The sequence below is a fragment of the Trifolium pratense genome, linkage group LG2 (genome assembly GCF_020283565.1).
Source record: "Trifolium pratense cultivar HEN17-A07 linkage group LG2, ARS_RC_1.1, whole genome shotgun sequence".
Classification (NCBI taxonomy): Eukaryota; Viridiplantae; Streptophyta; class Magnoliopsida; order Fabales; family Fabaceae; genus Trifolium; species Trifolium pratense.
Window position 1 is genome coordinate 41,500,105 of NC_060060.1, and position 22,182 is coordinate 41,522,286.

The following is a 22,182-nucleotide window of genomic DNA, read 5'->3' on the forward strand; positions in this document are numbered from 1 at the left end:
AAGTTGCAACACAAAACTTGGAAAGGGAGTTGCTACGAACATTGATTTTGATAACATTTTTTTTAGTGTTAACGCTCTGATTCCTAAAATAAGGCAAATTAAGGTGGCCATAGTAATCCGGAGTTCGGCCGCAAAGTAAGTAAAGTCCAACCAAAAAATTGTTTCATTCAGAAATCACACTCGGATTTTCCTGAATAGTCAGATTTGAGAAATTCTCTTTTGTCCACAGACTACACAGTATCATGTTCATATTATTGAATTCTGCTAAGGGGTGAGAAAGGTAGCTTACAGTCCCACTAAGTTTGGATTATATTTCTAATCTTATCAATAGATGAAATTGTCGTAGGCTACCATTGACCAACACCCTAAAAACTCCCTCTTAAAACGTCATTTTTCAAATAATAATAATAATCAAAGATAGGTGGAAAAAAATTATTAGGACCATTTGACATAATAGGCTGTACATGCTTAAAAGTTAAAACTAACTTGGATGAATGATTTTTACCACTATTTTAACTACTAAATTCTACCAAAATCCTTCCTACTTCTGTAATTATACAACTAAACTTCACTACTTTAATTGTCACCATCTTAATTATTTCAGATGGTGTGACATGCAAAAAAATGGATTACAATGTGACAAGGATCAAAGATGAAATTTCCCATTAAGATGGAAAAAAATGATTGAGACAACAAAATACAAATCAATTGAATCAATTTAATGACCAATGACTACCTACTATGCATGGTTATCGTTTTATGCATAGAAATGGAGAAAGACTTTGAAGTTCGACACGTCTCTTGGTTACTCTTCTAAACGGTTTTCGATTTTTCCATCTTGGACATTTTGTCCCATTAGAATACTTAAAACCACTACCATCTTCATCGCTGGGTGCAAACATATCTCTCTTCTGTTTCTTTCTAGGGTTAGTATGCCTGGGAGAAGGTGTTTTAGGCTCCTCAAGTTTCCCACTAGTTAATCTGCATAACATAAAAGATAATCAATAAAGAGCACCAAGTAATAAACAAGTTGACAAAAATAAATTACAGCATTAGTAGATGGTCGAAATACAACATAGAACAATTTCTTCCAGACCCCATGTTGATTTAATAACAAGCAGTGAATGGAGATTATACATAAAACTCAAAATGCGAATCAAGGTGCTGCTAGACAGATTCACCACTACATAGAGTGGTATATAAAAAGGTACACCAGCTGATAATTAACATATTTTATTAAACATTTGTTCACGATTTCTACAACTGAATGAGTCTTTCTACTGGTAATCAAGACTTGAAAACTAGTACTCCATGGTACGATGCTTGCTAAAAGGAAAGACATTGTAAATCTCAAGAAAAGCAAATTTAAAAGCTACAACGAAAACATATAATGGCGACTATTTAACTAATTAGAGGTGCATACAATAAACTGACCTGTCATGGTTAGTAGGCAATCCTGTACACGGGCTACACGCAGGGCAAATGTAGATATCTTGAGTGCATGATAATTTCATACAATCAAAGTGATACCACTCATTACATTGATAACATGCAATCATCCTTCCGGGATCAAATGGCTTTCGACAAATGCAATAAAGCATACATCGAGCTCTTAACATCTGTTTTGAATAAAAACAATACTTGATTAGCACCATATCGAAGACATGTAAATAAATGAAATTTCAATAATACAAAAACAAACTCAGGGTCAGGGTGTAAACAGGTTGGGTTTGGGAGAAAATGGGTTGACAACTGAGATCCATTTTGAAAAACTTTGGGTTGGGTTATCAGCTCAAGATATTTTTCAATTTTTAAAACAAATTTAATTTGAAAAGCTATAAAAAATCAGAAGAAAACAAAATGTCAAGGGAATTTTTTTATGGTTGATCGAGTTTGGGGGTTTAAATTGACTCGACATAATAAATTGGGTTCATCCTCATATCACTTGACCAACTACCCGAACTAAACTAATTTTTGACTTCAGAACATAAGGTTGACCAGATTCAGTGGTCAGTTCAAACCCGCTTACACTTAATGGATATAATAACCTCTTACCCTGAGTTCCACATTTACATCAATAGGCAAGTTTTCACCCTCCACTACAAGTTCATATAGTTTATTTAGACCGAGTGCTCCAGAATCATTTGATACCTGTCCACGATATATAAATAGTTAAAATCTAGTTGTGTGTGTGTGTGTGTGTGTGTGTGTGTGAGAGAGAGAGAGAGAGAGAGAGAGGGAGGGAGGGGGAGAGAGAGAGAGAGAGAGAGAGAGAGAGAGAGAGAGAGAGAGAGAGAGAGAGAGAGGATATAGATTATGACAAACCTTTTTGGCTAGTTCTACCCAGTGCAAGCCCAAGCAATTCACATTTGTAAGTTTCAGCATATAGTGATCTTTGGGTGATATTTCCATCGACATTCCCTGTTATGTACTTGGACGTTTCAGTTTGATTGGGCAATGAAGTTTATAAAAGAAATAAAGTGAACAAGTACTTGAAATAAAATAACGGGACAGGCTATATCCTGTTCTTTGCCATGCATAAAACATGAAAACCTGGCCAACAGTTATACCTCTTTCAGATGTTTCTGAATCTGTTCAACCGTGGGCTTTTGTTCACTACTTAACAATATATTTACTTGACTTTTCCACAAGTATCTTGCTAAAGCCAGCTCAAGGTCACAATTCCCGCCCTGATCATAGACACCAGCCACTTTGCTAGCCTACATATATAACATATTCAATAAGCAAAACTACCACAAGTTTAACTATCATGTGTTCCAGTTAAGAAAAATGAGATAATAATCATTTTCAATAGTAACACAGCATTAAATAAATAGACTTTCTCCATAGAGGATTCAGAGAGCATGTCCAAGAATGATAAATATTTTCTACGTAGGTGATTGAAATCGTTTAGGAAAATAGACTTTGTTAAAAATAAATAAATAACATGCCTTTATAGCAATTGTCAATTTTTCAGAGATGATGGTAATATCTTCATTAACATAAGCTGATGAAAGGTTCACTATTTCTCTCAAGGCAGATTTGCAAGCAAAGCCTTTCTCAATAAGTTGGTTCAGAAGATCTCTTTCGTCAATCCTGATATACAAGATACAACAACAAATGAATTGTAGGTTTTAGAGGGTTACAAATAAATTAGTTCACCAAAAAAACTGGAACATAAGAACAGACTAGAGACAGTTGAGTTGAGCAAACATGTCCAACTATCACTGCAAAGTGCGGAGTAGGCATGACAATGGGGCGGGGCGGGGACGGATTTTGCCCTCCCCAAACCCATAAAGTTCGGGTTTTCCCCAAACCCATCCCAAATTCGAGCGGGGATAAAAATGATAACCCCAAACCCATACCCAACGGGGATTGGGTATCCCCAACGGGTTTCGGGTATCCCCATTACACCTCTTTCCACGTGAATTTTAATTGTATTTTAGTATTTTTTTATTAAAAAAAAAAAGTTAAATGTCCAAAATTATTTTCTCTCAACAATATCTTTTTAAATAAAGAAAAAAAATAGAGAAAATGGTTTGTTTAACACTCAAATTAAAAATAAAAAATAAATATATGAATGTGATTTAAGAAATTGTTTAAGCGTTTCTAATTTAAAAGAGGTGAATCTATTTTTTAGTATAACAGGGCGGGTTCTGGGTGGGTATCAATGTACCTATTACCCGCCCCAAACCCATCATTTGAAATCGGGGAAAACCCAAACCCGAACCCAAACCCAGTCAACTTGGATTTTCCCCGTCAAAGCGGGTATGGTTTGGGCGGGTACCCGCGGGTATGGGTTTTATTGCCATGCCTAGTGCGGAGGATTGTTTGCCCAAAATGACATGTATCTAAGTGTTGCTTTGTAATGATGTGGTATTTCATGCTTGTACTTTTTAAAAGCAGAAGCTACAAAATCTATAGTCAAAATGTTTTCAAGGGTCCTTCTTAGAGTGCCAATAAGTAAACTACCCAAGAAGCAAATAAAGATTTTAGGAGAATCATATTACCCGAAACATAAATGTTCAGCATCAGACAGAAGTTTGACAAGAATGTTCAATTCAATATGTTTCTCAAACCTCTGCATAAAGCAAAAGAATATAGAACGACATTATGAGTTTCCGTGAAAGAAAATAAACTACTAAACTACGGTTAATAATATGATACAATAATATCCTACCAGGAGGGAACTTCCATTTGAATACTGGGATTTACCCTTCAAAATTTCACAGTAAGAGCACTTATAGTCTCCGAGGCCAGTGTCTTTTGCTGTTAATCCAATGCACTGCAAGTGATAGCTGTCCATATGAAAGATGAATCAAAATCCATTGGCAAGATATTGAATTTGAAGCACAGAACGCATAAATTAAATTAAATAATTTGTAAAGAAACAAAGGTACAAAAACAGCGGATTGTTTTTTTCATCAATCTTCATTTTTAAACGAACCCAGCCTAAATAATTTACAGATATGAAATGCAAATTTTAAATAAATAAATACAAAATCATAATTTAAAAGAGAAAAAGCATAAGTTAAACAAAAGTTCAGAACTATTAACTCAACTAAAGCCAACTCAAGCTTGCTCTACAAGCTGACTCTAATGAAGTACTAATTAGTGACTCAGATTACATGCCTGTATTAAATGATAGCTCATTCAACTTATGATAAAAAAAATAATGGTGTATGAAAACTCTTAAAATTTGAAGGTTACCATAAAAATTCTCTATGTTATTGCCTGATATATTTTTAAGAGCTACTCAACTGCCATTTCTAGAACCAAGGTAATAGGTACTTTACCAGTCCATACAAGTGGAACAAGCAAGAAATTCTTGATCTTCAGAATCAACGAAGCAGCAGTTACACAGGTTTGGCTCCTTCTGATTTTGTAACTTGCCATATATGTATAGTGATCTATCTAGTCTCTCATTTATCTGAAAAATATAATGTGAAGTCTTAAGCGTACTAAATATGCAAATGGACTACAGAAGGGAAATAACTGTCAAAATCAAAACCTTCTGCAGTGCATGAAGCAGCGAATTTTCATTTTGGAATAAAGGTCCAATATTATCCATGCATCTTTTCTTCCAATTTTCCACCTTCTCAACTTCAGATAATATTAAATCAAGTTCTGGGCAACGAAAGGCAATGGTATCCCCCAGTTCCTGAATATAAGCAAATAAATGTCAGTGCTATGAATGTGAGCCAGTGGCAGTGATGTCATGTCCTACTAAATAAAACACAAACTGGCATAAGCTTTAGGACAGTTGTGAAAGCTTTCACTTTGAATATCTGAATTTCAAATAACTGACTAACAAATAAGTCTGATATCCCAAAGATAACAATTAACAACATATAAAGAATTGTGAATAAAATAAAACTCTTACACAAAAATTGTGTAAAATAAAAAGGAGTTTTGAAGGAACTTAATAACAACTCTAAAAGGCTCAAAGTAAATCGTGAATGAGATAAAGTGAAGAAAGCAAACTATAAAAATTCATAACAAATTAGAAGGAAGCTAGCTTTTTACAATGACTGCCACGTTTTAGAAATTGCACAACAAAAACAGCAAGAAATTAAGTTATAGAAATATAATGCACCCTAAATCAATCTGTTGATGCACAAGATAACCAATTGAAACATCTAGAAAATATACCTTGAGCTGCAATATTGATGACCAAGTTCTTTCACTAGAACTTAGACAATAAAATTGATGCACTTGTTCTTGCCACGACCTAAAATAAAATACATTACAAAGGTCAAATATTTAAAACAAAAATTAGAAAAAACAAGTCTTCATCGACTCAATCAATAGTGCTGTACACAAGCAATATATTCTAAATCAAGATTGCTCAGATAACAAACTAAACAAACATCAGAAAGAGCTATTAGAAGGCATGGAATCAATTAGAGCATGGCCTCCATAATAGGTTACAAAAAATATTGAAGTGTAATACCTAATTACCCAGGAATTTAATTGAAACCCATAATGATGAAAGAAGACCTTACAAGGTTGGAAGAAGGGACGTGTAAAGAACGCCAAAAGAAGGATGAATTGCCATTTAGAAGACTGAAACTAATTACACTAACATCGTGTATTATCTTAATTCTATAACAAACAAATAAGACATACCTATGTTTTCCAATGGCTTCTTCAAGTTGACAATTTACTTCCGTAAAGGTCATTTTAATAGTCTGCAGATGTAAGTTGCATACGTAAGCAGTTGATAACAAAAAAGTTTAATCAAGTACTATAATTAAGAACATGCTAACATGTTTTCTCTTGAACTTTTCCACCCCAAAAGTCTCTAAATTAATTATTCAGCCTAGTTGTTAATGGATTAATAGAAGTAGTTGGAAATTTAATTATGTTGCCAACAACAAAATTGAGTATGATGCTGATTAATATAAGCTATTTGAAACTTTTGCACAAACATTTGGTTACAAATTATAATTTTTTCCCCACTTTTTTACAATTAGTAGTAAGCATAGACAATACAAATCAGAGGATTCCTAAAAAACCAAGCCTAGTAAAAGTAAGTTGAAATACAGCAAGTAAACCTAAATCTAGGCTCAAGCACCACAATACTTTCTGTCAAAAACTCGATTTAAGAAACCTCAACTCACCTCATCACAAGTTTTTTCCAAAACCAACTGAAAAACTAAAACCACATTTCTCCTTATAATATTGTCCAACACATCATTTTCACTATACACTTCTAAAAAAGGGTCAAATGCCTATGAATGATATATTTACAAATTTAAAATGATCACACAAGTGTTATTCCACTTCTAGCAATTAATAAATTGAACATAAAGGGCTATAAATCTTTTGATAACAAAATAGGCAATAGAAAATTACACAAACATGTACCCGATAATCAGTGAGAATATCTTGAATATCAGTCAATTTGCATCTTCTATAATTGCAAGGTCTAGATATCCCCTCTAACGCTCTCCTAAGCCACCCAACCCCATCAACCAGTACATTCAATAGAGCACCAGAAACAGAGGAATGAGAGAGGCCTTCCACAACGTCCAAAACATCCTACAGGATTGGCAACCACCTCTTATAAATAAAAGTAATTATTAAGAAGAACCTATCTCAATCATTAAAAAGAAATTCAGTACGATGAAGAGAAAAAGTTACATCATAAGGCACTCATATGATTGAAGCTATATAACCAGTGTCAAGAAATATAGTTTGAAGAAGAAAGTGCAAGCACCAAAGTCAAACAAAAAAGGAGTGGGTGGAGCCGCAGCTCTGTGCAAATACAATACTTAGGAGCATAAATTATGACTAGAGAAATAGCAACCTCTAAAGAAGGAGAATGGTTGCAGAAACATAGGGCTCTTTTGCACCACTGCAGTGTAGAACAAGATGCTTGAAGTTTTGAAATATCACTGAAATCAAAACGAAGAGATACACCAGATGCTATGGCAGACTGGATCCTTGTAATGAAATCTTCCACTTCAAACAATAAATCACTACTTATTCCATGAACAGTGTTATCCAATTCAAATAAGCACTGAACATCATCAAGCAGAGAACGTGCTCCACACTCCCATTTTTTGCAGTTATTCAAAACTAATTCAAGCATCCTTCTTTCTTCCAAAGATACTTTAAGATGCTTTGATTGAGAAACCAACAACTAAAAGAAGAGAATCAAATTGTCATATTTAATGTATATATTTGCAGCAAATGAAAACCTGTAAAACAAACAGGACAAAACATGAACCTGCAAGTCCTCAACTTTCCGCACAGAGTGTGACACACAATTAGAAGAGACTAAATATGGCTTTGAATTCCTTAACCAGGAAGTAGCTTCTGATAATGCTTCTTCGACATCATTAAGTGAAGCAAGAATAACAAATATATTTTCTGAAGCTCTGCAAAACACCAGCATATGCAAAAAAACTCATCAGCCAATATAGGCTTGTCAAAATTACAAAAGATAAAATACGCGTCTCAAGAAGTGTTGAACCTTATCATGTCCTCAAAGTCAGAAATAGAAGCCTCAAGTGAAAGAATCTCGCCAGCCCTTTCCTCCCAACGCATGGCGACACCAAGCACACAAGATAAACTGATGAATTGCTTCTCTCCCTCAATTCCTAGCCTTAAGAATCAGTAACAAAAGCAAAAAGTTTAGTGCAATAAAATTAAAAACAGTAACAATATGCCAATTAAGACAAGGAATAAGAGTTAAAATTTACATAGTGGCCTCCTTCAGCAGTTGCTGAATGAATTCCAGGGGCATCTTTGAATTATGTGCCTGTACCAATTTCATGTGATTTTAATCAGTTCTCAATGTTATAAGCATTGCTTGAGAATTTAATATTACAAAGTAAAATAGCACCAGCATACTAGGAAGCCCTTATCTTTCAATAATTTACCTTCGAAGCTTTCTGTCGGCAATTAGCCTTCTTCAGCTCAATCTCAACTAGAGGCAACTCATCGACTGTACAACAAAAACCAAAATTGACAAGAAAATAAACAATTGCACGGGCCTTCGAGAGATCTAAACCATCATAAAGCTGCAATAATCCATAATACCTTGAATTTTCAAAGATAAACCTTCTTCAAGAATGCTCTTCAATTCATCAAATGAATTATGGTGATCTTGCTGTCTGTGAACTCTCTCTAAAACATCGTTAAAGTGAGAAACCCATGACGCAGCATCTGAATGGTAATTCCTTAGTAGCCTCAACTCTGGTACATCAACTGTAAAACTGTCCCATTCCTTAAGCAGCAACCCAACATTCTGCATATTTCCTTAGTTAATCAAGCCATTCTTTGTAACAATCACAGAAAATGAAACGGGATAAAGATAAAGATGTAAACCTTGAGATTCATAGGACCTTCTAATATACATCGACATTGAGACCTACAAGATTCTGCCTGGTTTAATAGATTCTGAAGTGCATCTATCTCTGGGAGTTGAACTTGAAGATCCGCAATCTGATGAAACCATGAATTTCATATTTTAATCCTTAAGTAACTCATTTAGTGCATGATAGGTGAGCATGTCTGAGAATCGTGTACATTGCACAAAGTCTAATTATTCCATGAAATAACAAGACATTAGGATCATATGAATGTCAAACACATTCAATAATGCATGACTAGTGCAGATAATTATATTATGTCACTGTTAGAATATATCAAAAGTATCTTATAATATCTAAAATTGGTTTCCATATTTCCTTATATATCATAAGAGATGGAGAGATCCATTTCTGGGAATTCTGTAGACATTGAGAGCAACCCAGCCTTATTTTGTACAAAAAGTAAGAAAGAGAGAAAGAAAAAAAATTGTTGCAAGATCAAGTGCACAAGCATAATATCATGCCTTGGGGTCTGTTTGGTTCGGGGGTTTTGGAGGGGAGGGGAGGGGAGGGAAGAGGAGGGGAGCAAAATACCTCCTAAACTCATTTTTTGCATTCCCCCAAATTGGGGGGATTTGGAGGGGAGGGGAGGTAAAATATGTTACTTAAATTTTTATTACATTTACAAAATTATCCTCAATCTTATTTTATAATTCCAAAATCAGCCTTATTATTTCTCTATATCATTTACTCCTATTTAGTGTACTGTTCTTTTATGATACAGTGCAACTTCATTCTTTTTGCTGTTAACGTAACTAGTATCCTTCCTTTCATGCAATTTTTTTTTTTATCAATACCTGCAAATTTTTTTACTATACGTACAGTAGTACTTGTTACGATATATACCAGTAATTATTAGAATGGTTGAGTTGCAATTCTTTTGCCTCTTTTTGTTATGATATGTTTATGTTTTTTCTTGTTTGTTTTTGTTTTATATTTTTTCTATTTCTTTGAATTATAAACTATAAATATATATATAAAAATTATTAGAGTTTAATTTTATAAATAAATATTTTATCAAGTTAGATGAATCATCAAAATAAATATATATAAAAATTATTAGAGTTTAATTTTATAAATAAATATTTTATTAAGTTAGATGAATCATCAAAATACAAAAATTGTTATCAACTGATAATTTGATGTGCAGAGGTTTCGTGTCAATTGAGTGTTCGTATTTAATTATTTTTGAAGTGAATAACTTTAAAATTATAAGATTATTTATAAAGTGAATAATTTTAAAACTATAAGACTTTTGTAAAATAATAAGGATAAAAAAGTAATTTAGTTTTAAAATCCCTCCCCTCCCCTTCTGAACCAAACATACATGCAATTAAACTCCCTCCCCTCCCTTCCCCTCCTCTTCCCTCCCCTTTATTAAAATCCCTCCCCTCCCCTCCCCTCCCCTCCATTGAACCAAACAGACCCTTGGTGTCGGCTATTGGTATCCCCGTCTGGTTCACATACTTTAGGAGCTTATCCATGGGACGGTCAAGGAGATGACACAAATTTTCTTATAATCAAATTACATCAAACCAAGTACTCACAAGAGGACAGTACATGTTACATCAAATCAAGTATTTCACAAGAGGATTAAGAACATACAGATAGACTACATTTTATATCAGATTTGCGAGAGACATCACCACTGACTTTATTAGTTCAAATGATAATGGCCCAGCTTTGATTAACTTCTATCTTATAAAACAGCTTCTCAATTAAAATAAGTTTATAGCTCTCTACTAACAGCAAAGTACTAGTAGCCATTTATGGAGAAGGAAAGATGCTCTTGACATCTTATAAGAGAAGATATGCTCGATTGTAAACCAAAATGGAAGTCAAATGAGAGAGCTTCTGAAAAAACTGAGATGCAAAACATAATTTTAACTTAAAAGAGAAGCTGTCGTTTAATAACTCAGTTATTCTAATTTGTAAGATTCTTTTCATATTTAATTCTTCACAAGTGACAGATGTTTTCACTAAATATTTAAGGGGACCTTATATAAACTATATATGTATCAAGCTTGGCACATGTGATCTAAATGCTCCAGCTTGAGGGGGAATTAGAAAAAATGCAAACCAGGATAGTTATGGTTGCACAATGTGATAAATATAGTTAATATAATTATAATATTATATAAATATAAATTAGATAACACGTAACAGTAATTTTTTGTAACAACAACTATAAACATAAAGCAAACTTGATGTTAACTGCAACAAGTCTTGTAAAATAATATATAAAGCTAGTTTAAATGTGTGCCGTTTTCAGAGTTTTATTACCTCTGACTTTAACTTGTAAAGAACGTCAACATCTAATGCAGCAGGATCACTAGCTGAGATGCAGTTTCTGACACTACCCATCCATGCCTGATTGATCTCAAACAAAGAAATCATATGAGCAATATAAAAAGCAATACAGTGAGCATTCATAGCATTATAGAGTTAAAAAAAGCATCAAACTATTATGTCTGGTAACATCTACCTTGGTTGAAGAAATTTTCGCCTCTAATTTTTTAGTCTGTTTCATGTAGATGGGTAAGCCACAAGCTCTGGAGTATAAAAGTTCCAACTCAGACATCTGAAACAAACAATATCAATCAAATTGAATGGACTGGAAAGAAGAATCGAGATATCATCAAATTTCATTATGCTAGCAGGAAAATATACTTATCAGATATATTTATCAAAAATATAAGGGCCCATTTCTTATCTTTTTTTGTAGAAAAATAACTTTCTGGTTAAAATAATCTTTTAAAAAAGTTATAAGAATTTAGTGGGGGGAAAACCAAAACAATTATATCGGAGTCGTTTTTTATTAAAAAATACTAAAAAAAATTCCTAAAGTTAATATAGCCTCAGAAAAAAAAAAATTGTAAGAACTATGTAAGACTTTTGGGTGCAGGCTAAAAATAGTAACCTCTCAAGGAAGCGTTAACAAAAACTATATCATAAAATCACTTTTTATAAAACAAAAAAGAACAAACAAACGTGTCCTCAAGTCACAAAGATAATGCAAGAAAGTACATTAGAACACATTGACAAAGCAGCTTCAATCTCCTGAATTAACATTCTTGCTTCTTCTGCAAATTCCTGCATGAGAACAAGTTAACACGATAAATAAATGGCAGTAAATTGCAACGACCAAAAACAATATATAACATTTTATTGTCAAAGCACCTTCAGTTTATGATAACGAGGCTCGTTGCATGGTACAGGGTCATATCTCAGTAACTCATCAACATATTCTAAATGAATTTTCTTTAAACTCGAGTCCTGATGACTCAACCATGACTCAATTTTTGTCACACAATCTTTTATCCCTTCTGCCCATTTCTGAGCTTCAGACAAACTCTTCACCATATCCCGAACCTACATCCCAAAACAAAGTGGAATTTAGTTGAGTACAGCACAGAATAATTTTACTGAAACACATACAATAGACACAACTAGAACTCACGGAATCCATCTCGGAACCAGCCCAGAGAAACTGTTCAGCTTTCCTTAGTGCGGTAACAGATGCATCAGTCACAAAAACGTTTTGAAGAATAGTACTAGATTGCAGAAGCCATTCTGTAGCAAGTTGAGTGAAAGTAACGGAGCTGCCATTCACCTATACACAATTAGGAGTCTCAGAAGACTGGTGCGTTTTTTTTAATAAATACAAATATATCCATAACAATACCAGCATTATATCATATATTATTCCATAAAGTTTAACACGGTACTCCCTCCGTCCCAAATTATAAGCAAAAAATATTCACACGTAATAAGAAAAGTAAAATATAATAAATAATTTGAAGTATGACTTTTTGTGTTTTCCTTGAAATAAGTTTCATGGAAAGATGTAAACAGAATTTTATTGGTTATTGATTATGGAAAAAAAGGAGAGAGAGAGAGAGAGTAAATTAAATGTAATCTGCATTTAATTGCATGAGAATAAGTAAAAATAAATCTTGAAAATGATAAAAATAGGTTTTTTTTGCTTATAATTTGAGACAAGAACAAGTGGTTTTTTTTTTTGCTTATAAATTGGGATGGAGGGAGTATAACACTAACAGGAGAGCAGCAGGGTCAAAGATATAAAAGCAGAAGGACATTCAATCTTTTGATTTCAGAAAGATAAGTAAACATAAATATTGGAACCAACATTGTTTGAGCACATATTATATATATATGACCTTTTTTGTCAAAGTACTCAGACATGAAGACTGCCTTTTTACACTTCTACTCTCAGCTTTCTCTTCAGAAGTATATTTGTCAGTAGAAAATGCCAAGTCATACAATTCACCAAGTGAATGACGGTAGAGAAGACGAAGTTTAGAAGTTTTGCACTCACAAAGGTGTTCCCAGTGCTGCACAAGAGAGAACTGAATTCAGTCTATAAAACGAGAAACATCTGTAAAGGAACTAACAAAGACTATTCAAATCCTACAAATCTTAATATGTCAAAATACTTCCAGACATTATAATATCAACATTTCAAATACTTCCGTCAGAATACCACTGTACAGTATATTTCATCGTATGGATGGGATTAAACCACATCATTAAGAGACTAGATTGACAGACTTATTTTGTATTTTTCGTAGGAACCACCGACCATAATTGTAGAAATTGACAAGGGGCAGTAGTTTCATTTGCTAGAACTAGACTAGAATATTCTGTATATTATTTTAGATCACACGCTCTTCTAATGAAACAATTAAAAAAAACTTATCCGACAATTTTCTATCTGCTTTAAAATTCATAATCTTACTTTAAACATTAACTAATTGGGAATTATAACCATACTTGTGTGCTTGTGAAGCCAAATTAAGAACTACAAGGTTCCTAATTATGCAAATCCAGACAATAATAGGGTTCCTCACTATTAGAACAAGATAGTTTCAGAGAAATGAAAGAGTAATTTCATTTATTTGTTAAAGTGAATGTACATAGTGTGATTCTATCTTTATATAGATATAGAATCTAGATAGAAGATAGAGTTAGTTGCAAATGTAACTGACTCTGTTAAGTATAACAGAAAGCTAACTGCCCTATTACATTGATAAGCTAGAAGCTTCCTAAACACTATATACTCTAACACTCACATCTGACCTTCAATAACTTTTCCCTGATTGGCACCAGTTCATAACACCAACCAAGCATTTTCGTGCTAGGTGGCGTCGACTATATTAACCAATTGACTCCATGAATTCCTATAATGTATTATTCCTAATCAGCCCAAGTACCAAAATTTATAAAAAATACAACCAGTACTTTCCCTTTATTTTCATTTACATGAGATGTAAACACACAACCACAACCTCTTTCCTTGGTAGAGATCAGTTTTATATATTCACAATGCACATAAGGCAGAATATTAGAGCGTGAACACTGCAGTTGAGCACCCTCATATAACTATAAGTGCTTCAATATCTACTAATATGAATGCTTAAGATAAAAAATGGATACACATACATTTTATATGCCAATTTGTATATAAAACTTTTTCTATAATCCTGGCACTGATTGCAAGGGAGGAAGATGAATGCTTCATGGCAATCAAACACAATATCAATAACCTCAATCACATTCATTTACCTCCAGACACACAAAAGATGATGGCCGGCAACTGCATACAACTGCAGAGAGATAGAGATATTGCTGGCAAATAATGCATGCTGGATCCTATAGAAGACACAAGTAAATAAGATCAAAAGACCAAAATATTGAATTATCATTGTGTGTTATGATAGGTTAAAAACAAACAGCACCTCTTCAGTTCCTACGTATTGGGGACATTTCCGAGGAGCTAACCGAGAAGATTTAACTATTCCATTTTTCCAAAGTTTCTCCCTCCAGGATTTTTCTCTATCAATTATTGTCAACAATTCCGCTTTCAAATAAGATGACCCTCTGCTATCAACTTCACCATACTGAACATTGAAAATCAACACGAGAGCCCGCAACATTGATCAACAACTAAACTATAATAAGAATACTGGATGATGATGATAATACATGCACACCAGTCGAGGACCCCTCCTCTTTAAAAACGTTTACAAAAAAACATGCACAGCACCAATTGCAAGGATTGGTCACAATTATTCTTTTACATGTGTAAAAAAGACATTAAAAACACCTATGTTGGAGTAGTTTAGTTTGCTAGTACGATTTCATTATAATTATAAATCATAAAAATGGTACCAGGTTTTCTGCACTGTAGAAGGAAATGGTGAAAACAAAAACTACACAAAATGCTGGACAAAAGAAAGAGAACGATAGCAAGATCGCATTTTAGTGATCATAATGAATACATACATACATACTACAGACCATCTAATTTTTTTAAATTTCATCAAGATATTATCATTTCAACAAATGCAACACACTCAAATCAAGTGCAAACCTGGGCTACTACACAAAGAAGCTCCTCATGAGACAAGACAGCTGTTTTGTGAAACCGCTTATAGAGATCAGCTCCAAATGAACCGTGTGGTAGCCAGTCAGCTGGAGCAAAATTGACTGCCTCTGCACAATTCAGACCTGAAAACACAAAGAATACAGATGACATACTTTAGATTGTATTTAAGCTGGTAATTTTTGGATGGAGACAGAATGTAATCTCATACCAAGATTGAAACCACCATGGTAAGATCTGGGGAAAGTAATAACAAAATTTCCAGGCTCCTGGTGAACATTAACAATTAAAAGATAAGTGCCAAAGAATGAATACATACAAAGAGAAGACAATGATAAACAAAAGCAGTAGTGCTAAAGTATAGATTTCCTGGAAAACATGCAACAAGGTACAGTAAAAAGGAGCTATCATAAGTTTGGACAGCAGATGAACTTGTATTTAAACTCGCACCGTCTGTTTTAGTTGCAACTTTAATGCATGATAACTACAATAGCAACCACAAATTAAATTATACATGTCCACTGGCTGTGGAGTGCTTATTGATATTCTATATGATATAATACTACATCAAAAAAAAAAATCCTGAGAAACAAAAGACCAAATGACCAAGGTGATTGCTCTTCACCCCCCGCCCTCAATGAATTGCTCAGAATCCCCCCATCCGCCGGAAGTTATCTACCAGTAGGCAAATCCTACCCGAAGAATCTTCCAGTAGTGTAAATCTTATCGGAAGATATCTTCCGGTAGTGAGAAAGGGAGAGTATTTAAAGGAGTTGATATTAAATGTTTTTCCAAAAATATCCAGTGCTTATCAAATGCATCCACTGACGCAAGAAATAAGTTAATTTCTAGTTAATTAACATAACAAAGTGAATAAAAGAAATTCCAACAATTAATACACTAGAAAATTTGTCTGTTTCTTATATTTAGGACCGAGAAAATAGCTAAGTTGCTTCTTATAAAGGACCAAATGGGTATAATTTACATCAATGCAGTGCATTTTTCTTCTAATTATATGATTTTAATGTAATCTTGTATTTACAACAGCAAACTACAAATTCACCATGATAAGCTAAGTTATGAAACCTGAAGTGTGCTGAAGACAGGAACTCCATTTTCTTGCAAGACAGATGGGTTTAACATGGTAACAAGCTGAAAAAGCAGATCAGGCTGTGCATCGAAAAGGTCGGGAAGGCTGCTTCTCATCACCTAAAAAGAAATGGATTATTTTATGACATGATCAAGATCAACAAATTTTTGTCCACTCAAACACGTACATACATTAACTATCAACACATCCTTAAAATTGAATATTGAAGGCCTGTTTGGTTTCAAAAAATGTTTTCTGCTTTTGTTTTCTATTTTCACTTTTAATTTAATTAGGAAATTGACACACACCTTTCACTTTATTTTCTGCTCTAAACTTTTATAGGAACAACAAAAACAAAAATTGTTTCACTCCGGGAAACATAATGAAAAGGTTATATATTTGTAATTAAAAGTGTAAATGGGAAATGAAAAGAGAAAATGTTTTCTCAAATCAAACTGACCCTTCGAAACCCACCAGTATATGAGCATCATACAGTTATAATTTATAAATATAGTCAACAAGATTTATTTCCAGATTTTGGATAAGTGGGAAATATAATATATAACATGCAACAAAGGAACGAGTTCACATAAAATGAAATGTGTGCAGTACTACCAAAAACTTAAATCAACACAAAATTATGAGGTCCTCGTAGTTTCAAGCAATGATAATCAAAAGATTCATCAATAGGAAAAGCTTGTTTTCTATAAGCATGCAAGGTAAAATAGTTGCACATTTAGCATAACTACATTTTATTTTACAAAACAGGTTAGATAGAAATAATTTTTGGCAAAATGTAGCTGTCCAAATTTAAATAATTTTGATTGAGTATCTGTATTAGCTTATTTCTACTTTTTCTACTTGTATAACTGTAATTCTAATATCATTGTAAAATTATGTAAGATTAAATGATGTATCAGCAAGGAATGGCAGATTATGGTGGCCGACCAAAACTCTGCCATACAAATATGGTGTTGCAATGTATGGCGCGGATAGAATAGGCGTTGTAGCCTGTGGGGGTTGGTAAGAATCTGTGAAACCCTAACGCCGGGGGAAATTGACACACTTTTGATCCTCACCTCGATATGATTATAAAAATAAAAAAAACTCTACGCTGTGTATGACTACTTGCTATATTTATTATTATTTGGAAAAAGGTGGCCAACCATGTCATGGTTATTCCATTTCTTGTTTTGTTCTTCTAAATGAAATGATTTCAATGGATGAGTGGAATCCATTTGATAATATTACCTTTCTATCTTAATTAATTCATTTCCTTTCCTTGTCATCCACAAGCCTCGTGTGCACCCACGGCTACTGAGTGAATAGTGCAAAAAGAAACTAGCCGGGGTTCTATATAAAATAAATTTGGAGGGTTACTACATAAATCTTAATCCATACAAGTATAAGGTTGAAAGAAACAAAGAAAATCAAGTGAAAATTACATGCTTTTGGATAGAAAAAAATCAGCAGAAGTATTGGTGTATAGATAGAACAAGAACCCAAGACCTACCTTCTCAAATGCCCTGGCTTGACTACCAGGAACACTGTACCAGCACTTTGGCTCTCCCCTAGAACAAAAGAAATTAGAATCAACATTACAAGGCAGATAAAATGAAGTGGCAAGAGCAATCTAGAATCCAAGTATATTTTAGAAAAAATTTAAAGAGCAAAACGCGTTGCAAACACTAGCAGTTGATTTCCACATTATGGCTCCGGGATAAGCAAATCCAACGAAAAGCGGAGCAAACAAAAAATTCATGAAAGGATGTGCAAATAAAATGTTGTGACTTGTGAGCCACATATAAGTCTCGGGTAAATTCACTAAATTGATTCCCCAAGTTGAGTCTCCAGAAACTGTTGAGCTTTCCAAAAGAAAAGAAAAACATATGTGCATAGTATAATAGTCTCTTTGTTAAAGTGTGCCCTTGGAAAAATAAATTTTCCCATATGCGGATGCCAAAATCTTAGCCAATAGTCGTTAAATAATTAGAATTTCCCATCAGAATGTAGCACAGTAGAAGCAATACAACACTAAACCATGATAGTATAGTTATGCTAGTTTATTGTATTACACGTCAGTTCCTCAGGGAAAGGGGGGCCAGATTAATTTGACGTGCGATGATGGTAAATAAAGTCTTCACAAGAATTTATTTTGGGGTTCGGACGGACGGTAAGTAAAGTGTTAACAAGTCGGTCGGGCCGGATACCGAGTTTTTAAAAAAAAAAAAAAAAAAGTCTTAACAAGAATTTAATTTAGGGTTCAATCAGAAGGTAAGTGAAGTCTTAACAAGAATTTATACTATTGAATCAACAAGTTCATGTGGCACATCAGAAGTACACATCGACCAACAACTTTAACACAATAAAATTTTCGCATGTACAGCCAAAGCCAGATATAACTCCTATGATCATGTTATAATAATTGAACATGTCCACTTCATAAATTGTAAATTGGGATTCCACCAATTTACATACAAATCAAAAACAATGGTTTTCATAGTTAATATGCATTACAGAAAAAATAATTCATTTAGAATTTTAAAACGGGGATAAAAAAAAATTAGAACATACCAGTGTAGATAATTCATCGAATAAAAGCAGTGATCCTCAAAATGCCAGCAAAAGGATGAGAATAACATTCCAATATACAGCCACGGTACCATAACACCAGTGATATTGTGATGAACAGCTCGAAGCATTGAGCCTTTTAACTTAGGCAAGTTATTCAGATTCCATGGGTTAGTAGAGTATTCTTGCCATAACTTGTCATCAATAGATTGTGGTTTCTGGTTATTTTCATTTGGGAAACCACTCCCATATAGAGACGTATCCAAGTCATTTCCATACATAACCTCGACCTCACCGACCGACCCCTCCACAATCTCCCAGAATTTTTTCTCTATTTGCACCCTTGAAACAGGTCCCTGTCCAAACCACCTCCTCCTCGACCTATCCGCAGTACGTTTAAAAGTTTCCAATGAATACTTCTTCCCAGGCACAAAACCAAAGCTCTCCCTATCAGAACTCAAACAGTTGAAACAATACCAGTTTCCCAGTGGAATTTGCTTCAACGGCGGTGAAAGACAATAAATATGCCATCCTTTATCACACCTATCACACAAAAGCATCACCTCCCCATGCAACCCACTTTTACATTGCTCACAAATCTGATCACGGTTTTCTTCCTTCGCTTTCCGATCCTTACCTTTTAAACCACCTACAACCCCATGTTGCTTCTTGGACACCGAACTGACCGAAGTTTGTACCCCATGATCACTCTTACAATCCTCTTGTACACTTTTCTTACAACAATTCCCATTCATTCCTTTATTAATCCGATTACAAAATTTCTCGTAATCATAAAGATGCTCTCTATACAACTGACACAAAACATGCTTAGCACAATCCGAAATCTTCCCTGAAGATTTCACAAACCTAGCAACATCACCCCATTTCTTTCCATCAACAACCTTATCATACCCCCCAAAGCGTTTCACCGCATTAAAAACCTTACATAAATCCAAATCCTCACCTTCAAACACAATCTTCTTCTTAACCTTAAGCTTCTTACTACAATGATCCTTCAAAAACCTAGAATATTCCAACTCAAAAGTTTTCGAATCGGAAGCAGCAGGACGAACCTGAAGCTTATGAATCGCTTGAGTTTTAGTAGGAAAAGTAAAAGAATCTAGATCCAATGCAAAAGGGGGTTTCCAATTATTAGGAGGAACAATTCTACAAATACCAAAAGGTTCAGCTTCATGTCTAATCTTATGAATAAAATCTAAAGGATCTTTGAATTCATCATCGGTAGGATAATATACCGGCGCCGATGGTATAGCCGGAGATGAAACGGTTAGATTTGGACCTACTACACCTTTTTCAACAGACCTAGGTTTACCCTTTCCCATAACTAATTAATTATTCATGGATATGATATGATAGAGAAATTGATATAAAGTATGCATGGAAGTAAATAGCGCAGAGAGAGAGAGAGAGAGAGATTTTGTTAGTTACAGTTACCTTTGGTATGTTCCGTACGAAGAAGAAGAGTCAAATGAGTGAGGGTGGAGATGGATATTTTTGGATATATGTAAGTGGAGAGACTTTTTTTGAGTAACAGTAACTTACTCAACTGTGTTGTGTACTTTTTTTTTTTTTTTGGTACATTGTGTTGTGTACTTTACTTTTCAATTTCTTTCTTTTCAATTTCAATTAAATTAAATATATACGGAAAACTAATGTACTAATAAAATGACGACTTCTGTTTTTGGAAAAGAACAAAAAAATGACTTATTCAACTTAGAAGCTTCGTGGGAAAGAAAAGAATAATAATATGTTTATTTTCTCTCAAAAAATATTTATTTTTATTTTTACAATACAAACAAATTGAGATTCGTTTGTTTTTACAATACAATAAAATATAGCGATAAATAATTTGAGAAAATTTTAGAATTTGATATTAGTTTTTACGATTGAACTATGAATTATTAGGTTTTTTCACTAAAATTAAATGATTAATATGAAAATTATTGAGATTAATTATTATATATTATTGACTTGGTGTGAAATTTTGTTAGACATGCATTCGATTAACCAAATTATATTGTAGTATTACTTTTTTTTATGTGTAACTCTAATCAAATTATGACAAGTATGTATTTCTAGCAAAATTTTATAAACCAGTTTAAATAGTGATATTGTAGATTAATTTAATTGGAAATCCGTGTAAAATAAAGTATAGAGTTGCGTTATTTGAACATTAAAATATTGACAATGTGATACTATATATGAGAAATGCTAATAACACACTCCTTCAACACACACCAATAATATGAAGCCACCTCACTTCTATTTTTAATTCTATTACCTGGTAACCGGGTCTACCGGTTGAAAGAAAACATCACTGCACGTTCTATTTTTTAATTTTATTGGAATTAGAATTGAACTATTCATCTTCTCCAAAATATCTATGGTCTCAATCGAACTGTCATGGCTGTCTCAAACTAAGTACCAGATTTGAATAAAACGTGTTTGCTGCTTTAGAATTGACAAGTGGATAATTTTGCCTTACAAAATAGCATGTTCGTTTATCATTCTATTCTTCCATTTCATCACATTAAATTTAATCTCACAAACAAATGCCCACACCCGGCTCATTCAACAAAATTATAGGATTTAACCATATGCATTCGCCATTTCTCACTTTAATGAAAGCTTCTTCACCTTAAAATTGAAAATCGTTGTCATTGCGTCATTTTGTTAAGTTTGTTGGGTTTGCGTTTTCTTTTGGTAAGATTCCAACAAATATGGTGACCGATCTAATGATTAATGTTTGAAATTATCAATAAAGGCAACATTCTAGTGCTTGAGGTACACAATTTTAATTTGCAGAGTCACCTTATGACAACAGGAGAAGATGATGTTTTGTTTTTGTCACATAGGAGAAGATGAATTGTTAAGGAATAAATAATTTAAAAAAACATTTCTGAATTTATCTTGATGGGTTGCCGGTTAATAGAATAAAAAGTGGGGATGAGGTGGCATCATATTAGTGGAGTGTGGTAAAAGAATGTGTTTGAGAGTGTGATGTTAGCATTCTTCTACTGTGTATAATTATTTTTATTTTTATCTTTCTTCTACTTTTTATCTTCTACTATATTTTACATATGTTTGAACGTAACAATAATTTGTCAACAAAATTTTGTTGTACAAACATCATTTTTTCTACTATATGGCTACTTAGTTGGTAATAAAAACAATCATAATGGTTGGGTTGAGTTTGTATTTGGTGTGAGTGA

The 22,182-nt window shown here is 33.5% G+C and overlaps 1 protein-coding gene across 3 annotated transcripts; it reads right to left on the reverse strand.

The window, feature by feature from the left end:
• Nucleotides 1–644: 644 nt before the first annotated feature.
• On the reverse strand, nt 645–20,580 carry LOC123908343 (lysine-specific demethylase 5A). Of its 3 annotated transcripts, XM_045958971.1 has the most exons (33): nt 18,953–20,580; nt 17,892–17,949; nt 16,375–16,497; nt 15,500–15,557; nt 15,277–15,413; nt 14,642–14,803; nt 14,469–14,555; nt 13,064–13,237; nt 12,343–12,495; nt 12,063–12,254; nt 11,910–11,975; nt 11,368–11,463; nt 11,166–11,252; nt 8,839–8,955; nt 8,551–8,758; nt 8,391–8,455; nt 8,211–8,269; nt 7,982–8,113; nt 7,736–7,886; nt 7,313–7,648; nt 6,871–7,044; nt 6,130–6,191; nt 5,653–5,731; nt 5,012–5,161; nt 4,797–4,930; nt 4,181–4,298; nt 4,011–4,081; nt 2,952–3,096; nt 2,571–2,720; nt 2,326–2,421; nt 2,056–2,151; nt 1,435–1,619; nt 645–981 (listed from the first exon to the last, which is right to left on the reverse strand). In XM_045958971.1, the coding sequence occupies exons 1-33, from the start codon at nt 20,290–20,292 to the stop codon at nt 750–752; spliced, it is 5,493 nt and encodes a 1,830-aa protein (XP_045814927.1). In that variant the 5' UTR covers nt 20,293–20,580; the 3' UTR covers nt 645–749. The 3 variants fall into 3 exon arrangements, with proteins under 3 accessions (XP_045814927.1, XP_045814928.1, XP_045814929.1); XM_045958972.1 differs by lacking the exon at nt 17,892–17,949 and having other exon boundaries at nt 18,953–19,084; XM_045958973.1 differs by lacking the exons at nt 17,892–17,949; nt 18,953–20,580 and adding an exon at nt 17,630–17,728.
• Between the last annotated feature and the right edge of the window lie 1,602 nt (nt 20,581–22,182).

What these genes read in the sequence shown, in the direction of transcription:
- LOC123908343 (XM_045958971.1), bottom strand. Translation starts at nt 20,292, where the DNA reads ATGGGAAAGGGTAAACCTAGGTCTGTTGAAAAAGGTGTAGTAGGTCCA. An exon ending in TCGATGAATTATCTACACTG is followed by an intron (nt 17,950 to 18,952) that starts GTATGTTCTAAT and finishes CTTTTGTTCTAG; the next exon opens with GGGAGAGCCAAAGTGCTGGT. An exon ending in CTGCTGAAGGAGGCCACTAT is followed by an intron (nt 8,114 to 8,210) that starts GTAAATTTTAAC and finishes CTGATTCTTAAG; the next exon opens with GCTAGGAATTGAGGGAGAGA.